A 14,411-nucleotide genomic window follows, 5' to 3' on the forward strand; every position below is an offset into this window, starting at 1 on the left:
CGTTAAATATATTTAATGCCCGGAGAGATGTACTTTTGGTCTCTAAGGAAATCCAAGGATATGGGGAATGGGTGGGAAAGTGTGTTGAATCCAAAGATCAGCCGTGATCGTACTGAATGGCGAAGCCGGCATGATCACGCTGTTCAGTCCTGCTCTTGTTTCTTACGTTCTTAGCCACAAATGGAAATATTCTCTGTCAAAACCTTAATGGTTTGTACGGCAGCTATTCGGACACCCCTCTGCTTTCTCTTTTTCAAAAGTGATCCAACCTGCTCAGCTAACATGTAGACGAGGAAACTGGCATACAGACTAGCGTTGAGCTTGCATCACAACTGTGACAAATTTTGAACTTTACCTGACCCAAAGGAAAATTGTGAATTGGCTTTATGCTTGGTACTAAAGGTTCCTGGCCATACGTTGGATGTCTCTCTCTCTCTGGGTTTTTCTAATGGCTGCTGACATAGCTGGTAGAAAGCAGCATTGTAACTGGGAGGATACTTTCTTTGCAGGGCAAGGGGATGTCTACTTGGGCTGCAGATCAGTATTCCGGCCAAATTCTGGGTTGCCTGTGCTTCCTTTTTTTCCAACAAGCTCCCTATGCCTTAATTGTTTCTTCTCTTCTCGTTTCTCCCAGCAGTTAAAAAGCCTAGCAACTACCTGCTAGTTCCCCCATGGGAAATGCTTTGGAGGGAGAATAACTGGCTTCTGTGAAATTGTGCCTCAAGCAGTAAATGTTTTCACAAAGAAACCTGTATAAGTACTGACACCTAATTGATTTTAATAGCATGAGTAATCTATTCACAAGCCAAATGAGTCGTATCTCGTCAGATTTGTAAATTCATAGATAGTAGAAATATTGAATTTGCATATAGTACTTTCAGTTGAAGGAAAGGATTGATCTGGTCCAAACACATGGCTGTTAAAACGTGTACTGTGGGTTACTCTACCTTTTTGAATGGATAAGACTCTAAATGAGTCAATGAAATGGTGAAAGTATTGGTCCGCACAATTATTTTCCTGCCATTTAAATTGATTGACTTCTGTGCAATGCCAATTTGACCTGTATATGCTAATATTTTTATAGTGCAAAGCTACTTTTATGGATTGTTGGGGGAGAGAAAGGAAGTGAGAATCTTGAAGATGTATAGTGCTTCTTGTTGTGATGGAGAGGGAAGGAGAATGATCTGCTTTAAGTATTAGTTCAATAAATGGCATGAAGCTCGTGAACATGAATAGATTGAGTGAATGTCGTACTTATTCCAGTGCCACTGTACATAGTGTCAACTGCAACTTGACTCGCGTGGACAGAATATAAAACTGTTCTGATTTATAGTTGCATTTATTAAAATGCTTCATGCAGTGTAGCATCTTGCTGAAGTTTTCACAAAATGGGTGCAGCGAAGAAACAACTTCTGCTCATAATTAAAAACTTTAAAACTGATCATGTTTCAGTGAGTTGTTTGACTGCTTGAAATCTTATTTTTTTTGGATTGTAGTAATTAAATTAAATTAAATGATGGATTATTAGCATTGTTTTGGGTTTGTTCTTTAATTACATGTAGCTGTTTAAAATACCTTTTTTAACTCTTTACAAGGGACCTCATTTTAGACTTTGATTTTAAATGAATGGAGATTGATGCCATTTGGTGAAGTAAAAATTACAGCTGCTGCTTTCCTGGAAATCGTTTATTGACTTAGTTCAGTCAACACCAAGCCAACTGCTCCTCCCGCCCCTCTAATGTCCCAGTTGTACTTTTTAAAATTAGCTGCTAAGTCTATTAAAATGGGACATATTAACGAAAGTCAAACTAAAATGGGACATATTAATGAAAGTCAAACTAATGTGTGCGCCACCCAACTCCACTTATTTAATGTAATTGATAAGACATTGACATGGAATGTCTGAAACAAAATCAGATGAAGCTAGTTTTCTTGACCACAGTAAATAGCTACATTCATGGTGTGACAATGGACTTGAAAGGCACTAATTACACAATGTAAAAAAATTTTACCATTCAGGATGCCGATACAAAACTGGACAGGACCTTTTTTTTAATGTAACTGTCCAATTTAAGTTTGAAGCTGTGCAGAACACAAAACAGAAGAAATATAATTCTGCACCTTTTTGTTTAGGTGGTTCAGTCCTACAGGTGCTTTTGTCCAGGCAATGACCATTTGGAACTGACCCTCGCCACAGCCTACTGCTCGTTTTTTTTTTCCATTGTGAGATGCGAGTGTTTCTGGCTAGGACAGCATTTATTGCCCTTGAGAAGGTGCTGGTGAGCAGTCACCTTGAGCTACTGCAGTCCCTGTGCTGCTGGAACTGCTCAACCTGATGATTCCCAAGATGGCTGAGTTGCAAGCTGACCAGATTCTGATTTCTCATCGTTGCCATCCAACAACGAAGACTTAATAAATACTTATAAATATCAATTAACTTTTACTTGTTCTTTTTACTGTAGATGAAGTTTGATGGAAAAGTCAGGCAACTACTTGGAGATGAGTTTCAGGACAAGGTTTCTATAGTTACATAATGTCTCTATATACCTAATCATTAGATTGAAGTGTGTATCATAGCTTTAGTTTGGAACTGGAAAATCATCTGCTTTTTGTATGAGTCCGAAACCGACGATGTGTGTATCATAGTTTTAGTTTGGAACTGGAAAATCATCTGCTTCTGCATTAGTCTGAAACTGATATCAGATAAAACAGTCACTTTTCACCCCTCCCTGCATGCTCTTCCATATAATGGCATCTATGTTATTTGCTGAAGAGCTATGAAATGTTTTTGTCGCTCCAGGGTGTGATTCAGCAGAGTGCTATAGTGGCTGTGAAACCAGTTGAATATTTTCAAAAGTGTTACATGTTACACAATACAATAAATTGATGTGATTGCAATGAAGAGTTTGGTGTTACGTGAAAATAATGTGTTCCACAAAATTGTATTCTCTAGTCCAAACTACAGCTTCATACAGCTTAGTAGCAGCTGATGCACATGGCTAGCCTTTGCTTTTATTTTTGGCTTTTTGCATGATTCTGTTTTAACATCATGATATAGAAGTGCTTACAAACTGAGCAATAAATTGCTTCCGTGTTACATGTGTGTATACATCTGAAATTATCTGTTGGCATTCTGATTCTTGATCCTTGTGATGAGGGTAAGCTTTACAAATTTTGTTAAGCATTATCCATCCAAGTCCTTGCTGTGTTTAGATCTATTGCTCCTGTTATGCAATAACAATTTCCTATCATTGAACCATGCCTAGTATCTTGAGTATATATCATGTGAACTCCATCCTGAAAAGTTATTTCCTTGGTGTTCTGAATTCATTTTTTTTTTGTCCAACTGAAGGTTCCCTTCCTATCTCCTCTTGAAGGTGCTGTCTATTTGAAATTTCTGTGTCGTTTTCACTCTACGGTGGAGCACTCGGGATTCCTGGTAATTCTACTGTTTGTTTCTTTTTGATGCCGTGTAATGCATGGTTGTGGTAATTATCCTCTCCCTGTGTCATAAGAGTAGCACTGGTCCACCCTGCTTTCGTTATTCGGTTATTTTGCAACCAAGCATCGCTTGCACTAATGCACAGAAATAGCAAATGTTTGGGAACATCTGACTAATATTCTGGGTATGGTAAGAATTCCTTTTTTGTTTTTGCAGACTATGTTTGAGGATGTGAGTGGGTTTGGAGCCTGGCACCGGCGCTGGTTCTTACTGTCTGGCAACACTCTTTCCTATTGGACCTATCCCAATGAAGAGAAACACAAGGTGAAGTAACAATCAACTTGCATGTGACTGACTTGGATAAACAAACTGCATAGATATTTAGCCAAATGCCAATATAAGGCGGTAAAAGGTTTGGAACCAATTGCACGTTTATAGATATATATTTTTAACTTCAATTTTCCTGAAAGCCAACATTTCAGTATGCAGGTTCCCGCTTTATTCACAGTCTGATCAAACCTGGTTTGATAAAAGCACTTATGTTGCCATTAATGACAGACATTTGGGCAGCACGGTGGCACAGTGGTTAGCATTGCTGCCTACGGCGCTGAGGACCTGGGTTCGAATCCAGGCCCTAGGACACTCTGTGTGGAGTTTGTACGTTCTCCCGTGTCTGCGTGGGTTTGACCCCCACAACCCAATGGTGTGCAGGATAGGCGGATTGGCCACGCTAAATTGCCCTTTAATTGGAAAAAATAATTGGTGCTCTAAATTTGTACAAAAAAAAAATTTATGACACATTTAAGGGGATATTTCGGAATACCAACGACATTCCATGAGAAAGAAACATTCAGATGGGGGAAGGACCCACCATCTATGGTTGACTAAAAAAGGTTCAAATTGTATCAAATCTATAGAAAATTCATATAACTATGCAAGGATGGGTGGCAGACCAAAAGATTGGACAGAATATTTTTTTAAAAAGCAGAGGACGACTGAAAGAAATTACAAAGAGGGAGAATTAGAGTACGAGGGAAAGCTAGTTAGAAATATAAAGTCAGCTGGGAGTTTCTATATCTATTCAAAAAGGGGAAAGAGTTAACAAAGTGAGCGCTAGTCCTAAAGAAAGTGGGCTGGATTCTCCATCAGCGGGATTCTCCGCTTCGCCGGCAGCGCACCCACGCCGGTGGATTTCCCGACGGCGTGGGGGTGCTCACAATGGAAAACACATTGGCCTGCTGGCGGAACCAGAAAATTGGTGCGTTAGGATAGAGAATCACGCCCAGTATCTATGAAGAATTAATAACGGAAGATGAGAAGAAGGCAGATGAATTGAACAGGTATTTTGGATTGGTCTTCACTATACAGGATACAGATAACATCGAGAAATAGCTGTAAATCAGGAAGTGGAAGGGAGGGAGGAACCTGGAAAAGTTACAATCTCTAAGGAAGTAGTAGTGAAAAGATTGTTGGAGATATGGCCCACAAGTTACCACGTCCTGGTGGACTTCATCCTAGGCTCCTAAAAACGAAAGTGGCTCGTGAGATGGTTAATGAGTTGGTTTTAATTTTTTTTAATTCCCTAGATTCAGGGAAGTTTCCATTGGATTTAAAAATAGCAGCTGTAACTCATTTATTCAAAATAGGAAGGAGACAAAGCCAGGAAACTACCAGCCAGTTAGCTTAACATCTGTCATAGGGAAAATGATGGAAGCTATGATGCACGATCAATTACGCAAAGACGAGAGTAGGATGTAATCGAGGCTTTATTACACCTGAGATGTGTGGCCTCCTACAGCAGCTGACAAAATGGCTGCTTTACGAGGAGCACACATTTATACTCCGCCTATTGGCCGGAGCTAGCAGGCAGGGATCTAGCCTGTACCTGTAGTACAGGGGCCTTATCGTAAAGCACCTATATCAACATCCTAAATATATACATCAGTGGTGACTACCACATTCACCCCCTGTTTAAAAAATGAGTCCGGCGGGGGTGGTGGAGATCTATATACAGAAAATTGTGTTTTAAAAGTACAGATAATATTACAAATTCAGGCAGTCCGGTGCCTTGATCTGTCGTTGAGAGCGCCGTAGTGCTGGTAGCGACTCTGGCGGTGGCTTGGTCTTCGGTGACTCCGGGAGCATCTCTAAATCCTCTTCATCCCCGGGTGTGGGCAAGGGTAGGACGGATTGTCCCGGAGCTGCGGTGGGATGCGCCGGGGAAGGGAGTGCGGCGCTTGGGGTGGGGGGCTGGGCTGGTGCCAGGTCCCTGAGGGAGACTGTCTTGGCAGCCGTCAGTGACACTACGCAAGCGTATTGCGGGTTGGCATGAAGTAGCTATACCCTCTCAACCAACAGGTCCGCCTTGTGGAGTCGAACGTGTCAACGGAGAACGGGTCCTGGAGCTGCCAGCCATGTCGGTAGCGAAACCCCGGAGGTGGACTTCCTAGGGAAGGCAAAGAGATGTTCATGAGGGGGTTTCATTAGTCGCGGTGCACAGGAACGCCCGAATGGAGTGAAGTGCGTTGGGGGGGACCTCCTGCCAGCGGGAGGTCGGGAGATATCTCGACCGTAGGGCCAGCTGGATGGCCCTCCAGACTGTCCTAAGCTCCCTCCATCTGCCCGTTTCCCCTGGGGTTGTAGCTGGTCGTCCTGCTCGAGGCAATGCCCCTGTTGAGTAGGTACTGGCGCAGCTCATCGCTCATGAATGAGGATCCCCAGTCACTGGATGTAAGTGGGGAAACCGAACACAGTGCAGATGGTGTTGAGGGTTTTATTGACAGTGGCAGACATAATGTCGGGGCATGGGACGACAAAGGGGAATCTGGAATATTCATTGACCACACTGAGAAAGTACGTGTTGCAGTCAGTGGAGGGGAGGGGCCCTTTGAAGTCTATGCTGAGGCGTTCAAAGGGGCAGGAGGCCTTCACCAGGCGCGCACGGTCTGGCCGGTAGAAGTGCGGTTTACACTCCGTGCAGACCTGGCAGTCTCTGGTGATCGCCCTGACTTCCTCGAAGGAGTAGGGCAGGTTGCGGGCCTTAATGAAATGGTAAAAACGTGTGACCCCTGGGTGACAGAGGTTGTCGTGCAGGGTCTGGAGTTGGTCCACTTGTACGCTGGCACATATACCACGGGATAGGGCCTCGGGGGGGGGGGGGGGGCCTTGTTGAGCTTACCAGGGCGATACGAAATCATGTTGTAGGTGGAGAGCTCGATCCTCCACCTCAAGATTTTTTCGTTTTTGATCTTGCCCCGCTGTGTTATTAAACATGAAGGCAACCGACTGTTGGTCAGTGAGGAGAATGAATCTCCTGCCGGTCAGGTAATGCATCCAATGCCGTACAGCTTCAACGATGGCTTGGGAGCAAGGCAGCGCAGAGGTTGGATAGGACATAGAGGCGGAAACCGCTGAACTCCACGCCCTGGACAGTGAGCGTGGCAAATTAGTACTCACTGATCGCCACGGAGTGGGATCCGGAGACCAGGGAGATTCTCTGGTTAGCGGGGTGTACTGCGAGGGAGCAGCACCTTACTGTATCGGGGTGAATGAAGCTCTCGGTGCTCCCGGAGTCTAGCAGGCAGGAGATCTCGTGTTCGTTGACCTTCACTTTAGTTGAAGCAGACGCGAGGTTGTGTGGTCGAGACTGGTCAATCGTGACCTAGGCAAGACGTGGCTGGTCGTCGGCGGTTGCAGGCGATGAGCAGCTGGATGAGGTGCTTGACGAGCAAGGGTCCTGAGTCGGGTAAGATGGTGGTGCCTGTGTCGTGGCGGAGCCAAATGGCGGCACCCTGGGACTGCACGTGTCGTGAGGAAGGCAAGATGGCAGCACCCGTTGGTCCTGGGAGGAACAAGATGGCAGCGCCCACAGGCTGCACGTGTTGCGAGTCGAGCAAGATGGCAGGGCCCACTGGCCGCACGTGGTCCGAATAGGGGAAGATGGCGGCGCCCACTGGCCCCACATGGGGGGTTCCGGGACAATAGCTGTGATTGAGCGGGCGTGGCATACTGCAGCAAAATGTCCCTTCTTGCCACAGGCCTTGCAGAGGGCGCTCCGGGCAGAGCTGTCGGGGGTGTTGTGATTGCCCACAGAAGTAGCATTTGGGCCCCCCTCCCCCCGGGGTTGGTTGGCTGCTGGTCGGCACAGGCGTGGGGTTGGCTGAGGGCGGTCGCTGATGGGGTCCACGATGGGGCGACTGTCTGCGTAGTCCACGATGCACAGGGGGATGGGCCGCGCAGTCCGTAAGTGAGAGCACTAGTTTTTTTTGGTCACCGCAAGGTCGAGCGTGGCCCCCTCTGAGAGGCGCTGGCAGATGTAGTCAGACCCTATACCCGTAACAGATGCGCATCTCATTAGCAAATTCGAGTGTTCCGTGGCCGAAACGGCCTGACAGTCACAGTCTCTGACTAGGGCAAGCAGGGCATGCCAGAAATCTTTCACCGGGAAGTTGGCACCGTGTGGAGAGGAGTTGTCCCCGTGTCTGCGTGGGTTTCACCCTCACAACCCAAAATGTGCAGGGTAGGTAGATTGGCCAGTCTAAATTGAGAGGGAAATTGTGATTAATCAGTATATTGGTGTTCTTTGGTTTATACACAGCACACGTTACTTCTTCAGTGATATACTGTACTTAGATTTTCAGAAGGCATTTACTAGGATGCAGCATCAAAGGTTATGAGGACATAAAAAGCTCATGGTGTACGGGGTAATATTGGCATAGATGGAAGATTTGCTTGCTGGCAGGAAACCGGTATAAATGGGTCTTTTTCAGGTTGGCAAGTTGCAATGAGTGATGTGCTATAGGGATCAGTGCTGAAACCGCTACTTTTAATTTATAAATGACTTGGACGAAGGGACCAAAGGTACACTTGATAGATTGGAAGGTAAGTTGTGAAAAGGACATATGGAGGCCACAAAGGTATTATAGATAGGTTAAATGAGTGGACAAAAATGTGGCAAATGGAGTATAATGTGGGCAGATGTTCTGAACAGTGAGAAATTGCAAAGCTCCAATTCGGCAGGATTGGGGTGTCCTAGTGTAGAAATCACTGCTGCAGGAATCCCAAAAGGCTAGTATGGAGGTACCGCAAGTTATTAGAAAAGCTAATAGAATGTTCTTTTGCGGGTAAAATTGAACACAAGTAGTGTATATGCTTAAGGTATACAAGGCATTTGTGAGACCATATCTGGATTACTGTGAACAGTATTGGTCTCCTTATTTAAGGACGGATATAAATGCATTAGAAACAATTACGAGAAGATTTACTAGACTAATAACCTGGAATGTGTGCGTTGTCTTAGGAGGAAAGGGAGGCTGGGCTTGTATGCACTGGAGTTTAAAAGAGTAAGAGGTGACTTGATTGAAACATAAAAGATCCGGAGGGGTCTTGATAGGGTGGATGTGGAAAGGATGTTTCCTCTTTGTGAGAAATTTGATCTAGGGACACATTAAAAATAAGGAGTCACTCTTGAGACCGTTGAGAATTTGCATTTGAGGGTCATGGTTTTCTGGAACTATCTTATTTTTGAAGTAGATGGGGTATTGGGGTAGCTGGGAATGTGGAGCTGAGGTTACAATCAGATCAGCCAAGATCTGATTAAATAGCAGAAAAGGGGTCAAGTGGCCTATTCCTCCTCAATTGTATGTTTTATGCAAGACCCGAAGGCGAAATTAATGCGTGACAAAGTTTCTATTTGAATTTTAGCATTGTCTATTCTGGAGTTAACATTTGTTGTATGGTTCCAAAAGTGCCACTGGTAACTTTCTAAAATTAAATTTTTCATGACATCCTAAACAATCATCAGAACAACCAACCATGGAGATCACTGCTGTAAAACATGATCGTATACTTGCATCTGTATATCCCAAGACCAGTCAGATGGGATTCGGGCAGGAATCCTAGCAGATGCGGCTCTCGAGGCCACTGACCCTGAGGCTTAATTATTTAACAAAAGAAAAATACTGCAGATGCTAGAAATACTCATCAAGCCTGGCAGCATCTTTTTAAATCTTTTTTAATTTTTCCAATTAAGGGGCAATTTAGCGTGGCCAATCCACCCACCCTGCACATCTTTTGGTTGTGGGGGTGAGACCTGCGCCGACACTGGGAAAATGTGCAAACTCCACAAAGACATTGACCCGGGGCTGGGATTGAACCCCAGTCCTTGGCACCATGAGGCAGCAGTACTAACCACTGCACCACTGTGCTGGTCTGGCAGCATCTTGAAGAGAGAACCTCTGTTAACACTTCAAACCATATTCAACTTGAAACAAACTCTAATTAGTCCCTTGTGCCGGCTGATATGAATTAACTCCAAACCTTTTAAGTATTCAGTTTGCGATTTCCACATCTGCATAGGTTGGTGTAACAGTAGTTGACCACATCTTTATAATATACAAAATTAAAGTGTTACTTTAGTCATGTATGTGTCAAGGTTTGATGCATTTTTCTGATAAATGATAATGGTTCAAGATTTGCCTTTTTGCTAGGTTTTCTCTTTTTTAAAACACCTTAAAGGGGTTACAGCTTCAGAATGGAGCACAGACCTTTTTTTATTGACTGACTGGGTTGCAGCTCCAATGTTCCCTTTGTATAAATTGTGAGATATACATGGCATGAATCAGTTTTTGTTTTTGAAATGTCGGTGGTGCTTGTCAGCTCTTGAGCATTTTGAAAGCTAGTGTTAAAGCACTAACACAACTTTGTATTGTCCAGGAACCAATTGGGTGTATTGACCTGGCCAGCTGTACCAAAGACAAAATTGAACCTGCCAGCCGTGAGTTCTGTTCCCGGCCTAAAACATTAGAATTGATCACAGTGCGGCCACAGTGCGACGATGATAGTGACACACTCGTTGTTAAGTGTCGAAACAAATGTGCTTTACCAAGTAAGTCTCATTAGCCTCTGGTATGTTTTAATTGGTATGAAAATGTAAACTATGCTTAATTACTTTCAAGTGAGCCAGTGTTTCTTTGACTTCCAGTTTTCTAAACTCTTCAAGCACTAATTCCCTGGAGTTTCTGTAAATATTGGAGTGATTCATTGGCCTCAATCTGGTATCTGATTCTGTGTTTTCATTTAATGGAAGAAAGAATACTTCTGATGCCTTATATCTTCAACATCTCAGAGGATGTGTGTTTGAGTACCATAACTTTGGTTGACCGTGTAGTACAGAGGAAGCACTCCATTGTTAAGGAGTTCAACCTTTCTTTCAGTTGAGATGTTAAATCTGCCTGTAAAAGAGCTATGGCAGTATTTGATTCCCGTACCAGCCTCCCTGGACAGGTGCCGGAATGTGGCGACTAGGGGCTTTTCACAGTAACTTCATTGAAGCCTACTCGTGACAATAAGCAATTTTCATTTTCATTTCATTTCATTTGATAGAGTAAGGAGTTCCTCAGTTGTCCCAGGAAAACCTTTATCCTTCAATCTACATCATCTAAAAAGAACTTGACATATTGTGTGGACAAAATAGCTACATTTACCAGCAAACCAGTTTACTTTTGAAACATACTAGGAGCAGGAGTAGGCCACCTGGCCCCTCGAGCCTGCTCCGCCATTCAATGAGATCATGGCTGATCTTTTGTGGACTCGGCTCTACTTTCTGGCCCGAACACCATAAACCCTTAATCCCTTTATTCTTCAAAAAACTATCTATCTTTATCTTAAAAACATGAAATGCTTGACTGACTGGTGCAATATGAATCCAAGTTCCATTTTATTTACTTGCTGTTGAGCAATCAAATGCTCGAGTCATTCTATAATTTAGTTATTCAACTTTTGGACCTTTGTTTTCTTATGATACTCAAGGAATTGTTACCCAAGATCTTGGAAAAGAGTCCCATCAGGTCATTGGCATTCATTTGAATGACTAATACAGAACAAACCTCTGTGCAGAGGTTCGGGAGTGGTGTTCAATGACCTTCTGACCCTTGTACTAAAGCAAAATACTGTGAATGCTGGAAATATAAAAAACAATGTTCGACCTTTGAGTATTTCTAATATCACTTGTGGAAAGAGAAACAACTAACATATCAGGCCAGTGGCCTTTCATCAGAACCAGGAAAAATTAGGGAAACCTCTACCATTGCTTTTTTTTTAAACGTTATCTGCATTTTTTTTTAGTGTGTTTAAAAATGCTTCGGGGTATTTTGTGTTGGAGATACTAAAGAAATGGGAATTGTTCTCAGCAGAAAGGGTATTTATTGAGAAATGCAAGTGTTAAAAATTAAGGTTTGGACAGAGTAAATGAGGTGAAATTGTTTCCATGGGTCAGTCAGTAGCCAGAGAACCCAAATTTTACATGTCTGGCAAAAAAAACCCAGAGGAGAGATTAAATAGAGGTTTGTAGTATTAAAACAGGCCCTTCTGCCCAATTTATTTATGCCGCCCAGTTTTTGTATTTTTATACAATGAGTTGTGATCTCTAACATATACTGTGTGGACACAGTAGCAGAAGCAGATTCAGTATTTTTCATGAATTGGATCAAAACGTCAATATTTGCAGACAGGAACTGCAAGTGACTGGGAGTGATTTAGATTCCTCTTTTTTAATAAGTACCCCCAATTATTTTTTTCCAATTAAGGGGCAGTGTTAGTGTGGCCAATCCACCTACCCTGCACATCTTTGGGTTGTGGGGATGAAACCCACGCAGACATGGGGAGAATGTGCAGACTCCACCCAGTCAGTGACCCGGGACCGTGGCGCTGCGAGGCAGCAGTGCTAACCACTGCACCACCTTGCTGCCCAAGGATTGCTCTTAAGAGCCAGCAAAGACCCAGAATTATTCTATGAAATGAATGTCCATGAGTATCTTCTTCTTTACAGCAATAGCTTTCTCTTCCTGTCAGCACGTCCAAGAAAGCTCTTCTCCCAGGCGCACAAATTATTTCCGGCGTTAAGCACACCGTTCCCTCGTACTAACGTTTTTTCCCTTCCAGTGCACAATATACAAGCTCCGTTGCAGTAACTCTCCAAACCTCCTCCTGCAACTGTACAGGGCATTGGTGAGATCGTGACAAGTACTGTGTGCAGTTTTTGTGACCTTGCCTAAGGAGGGGACATGCTTGCATTGGAAGCAGTTCAGAGATTCACTGGGCGATTCCTGGAATGAAGATGTTGTCTTGTGAGGAAAGATTGGGCCTAAACTTGTTGGAGTTTAGAAGAATGAAAGGTGATCTGATTGAAACATGTATGATTCTGAGGGGGCTTTATAGGGTAGATACTGAGAGGATGTTTCTGCTTGTGGGGAGTCTAGAGCACAATTTCAAAATAAGTGGGTCTTATATTTATGATAGATGAGAGTTCTCTTCTGACTCATTAAGCTTTAGAATTCTTTCACGTTGAGCAATAAATAAGAATGCCTTATTTATTGTTGAATTAAGGGGCAGCACGGTGGCACAGTGGGTTAGCCCTGCTGCCTCACAGCGCTGAGGTCCCAGGTTCGATCCCGGCTCTGGGTCACTGTCCGTGTGGAGTTTGCACATTCTCCCCGTGTTTGCATGGGTTTTGCCCCCACAACCCAAAGATGTGCAGGGTCGATGGATTGGCGACTCAAAAATTGCCCCTTAATTGGAAAAAATGAATTGGGTACTCTAAATTTATATTTTAAAAAACATATTGTTGAATTAAATTCTAACTCTGTTGCTGTGCCACTTTGAAAGTACATACAAAAAACCCTCTCTACTTGTAGGGTGTTACTGATGCAGTAAAGTCTAAAATTAAGGAGCAATTAAATAATTTTAACATGAAATTTTGTGACAATTTCATGTACAAATGAAACCGAACAATAAAATAATTGTTGATCCAGTATTTGTGAATTCTTTTGTAGGAACTGGCTGTCGGCTGACACAAAAGAAGAGAGAAACCTGTGGATGGAGAAACTTAACCAGGTTCTGCTCAATCTTGGAACATGGCAACTAACATTACACTCCTCAGACTCCAAGGATGGAATCTGAAGCTGGCTTTGTGGTTATCTAACTTATCAGAGCAGCTTCTCACCATGAAAGGAGGGGGAGAAAGTGTTTGACATTGCAGTGCCTTGCGAGTAGTTGCTGACATACACAACCACTGAATTGCTGCTAAGAAAACCTTTGCCTAACCAAAATTAATCAATTGAATGTTTTTCTTGAACTTGATTCTTCCCTTCTCTCCCACCATTTTCTTTCCCCTCCTGAAAGTGTTGACCTATACTAGAATTTGAGATTACTTTGTGCTTAGTGTTCCCTACGTAAGCCTTGTATTTCACTTATTTAGTGGAATGTAGGGAGTATGATTTGATCTCCCAATGTCTGAGCTGAAATCTGCTAATACAAAGTAACTTTCATTTGTTCTTATGGTAGCAAGCTCACTGTTCCTGGGATTGATCTAATCACTATTTTCATTAACTCTATAATAAAAATATATATATATCCTTGAGGATACAGCTTTTAAATTGTGCTAGTATTTGTGTTGGCCTTTACTGCAAGTCCAGGAAATATTGTCTTGCTACATTGCTGCCCTGGTTGAGTGATTGGGAGAAGGGATGGAAAAGAAAAATTCAAAATGGTTATGTAACCACCCGTTAAATTTTCTGCACCTTTCATTAATGCAAGATTACACTATATATTTATAGTACATTATATTATCTTTGTGTAACTTGTGTATATTATCTTTCTGTAACGTGTAGTCTTCTACTGTCACTATTTGCATATCTTTAAATGTCCTATTCAACTCTATTAGAAGTAAAATGGTTCAAAGAATAAATATTTGGATAATTTTGCTTATGTTTTCCTTATTTTAAATATTGGTTTCAATTGCCACTTAGCATTTATCTATACACCCTTACCCATTGACTTTACTTTTAGCTCAGCACATGTTCAGAGCTTTTGATATGTCAGTTCTGGGAACATGAATCTGCTGGCTCAAATTAGAACTTTTAAAAAAATGTATTTTTATTGAAATTAAGTTTTTTACAAATATTACATCAAA

General features: G+C 42.8%; 1 protein-coding gene across 9 annotated transcripts in view; it reads left to right on the plus strand.

The window, feature by feature from the left end:
- The window catches only part of LOC119971478 (anillin-like), a 170,516-nt gene extending 156,314 nt beyond the window's left edge, over positions 1-14,202 (plus strand). For 7 of the 9 annotated variants that reach the window (XM_038807050.1, XM_038807049.1, XM_038807053.1 and 4 more), the window contains 5 exons: positions 2,463-2,516; positions 3,353-3,439; positions 3,659-3,766; positions 10,157-10,328; positions 13,273-14,202. In XM_038807050.1, the coding sequence (XP_038662978.1) occupies positions 2,463-2,516; positions 3,353-3,439; positions 3,659-3,766; positions 10,157-10,328; positions 13,273-13,364 (513 nt within the window). In that variant the 3' untranslated portion in view covers positions 13,365-14,202. Of the gene's footprint in view, positions 1-2,462; positions 2,517-3,352; positions 3,440-3,658; positions 3,767-10,156; positions 10,329-12,919; positions 12,936-13,272 lie in introns of all 9 variants that reach the window. The other 2 variants (XM_038807057.1, XM_038807051.1) reach the window with 2 other exon arrangements.
- The last annotated feature ends 209 nt before the right edge of the window (positions 14,203-14,411 follow it).

This window comes from Scyliorhinus canicula, chromosome 9, assembly GCF_902713615.1.
Source record: "Scyliorhinus canicula chromosome 9, sScyCan1.1, whole genome shotgun sequence".
Classification (NCBI taxonomy): Eukaryota; Metazoa; Chordata; class Chondrichthyes; order Carcharhiniformes; family Scyliorhinidae; genus Scyliorhinus; species Scyliorhinus canicula.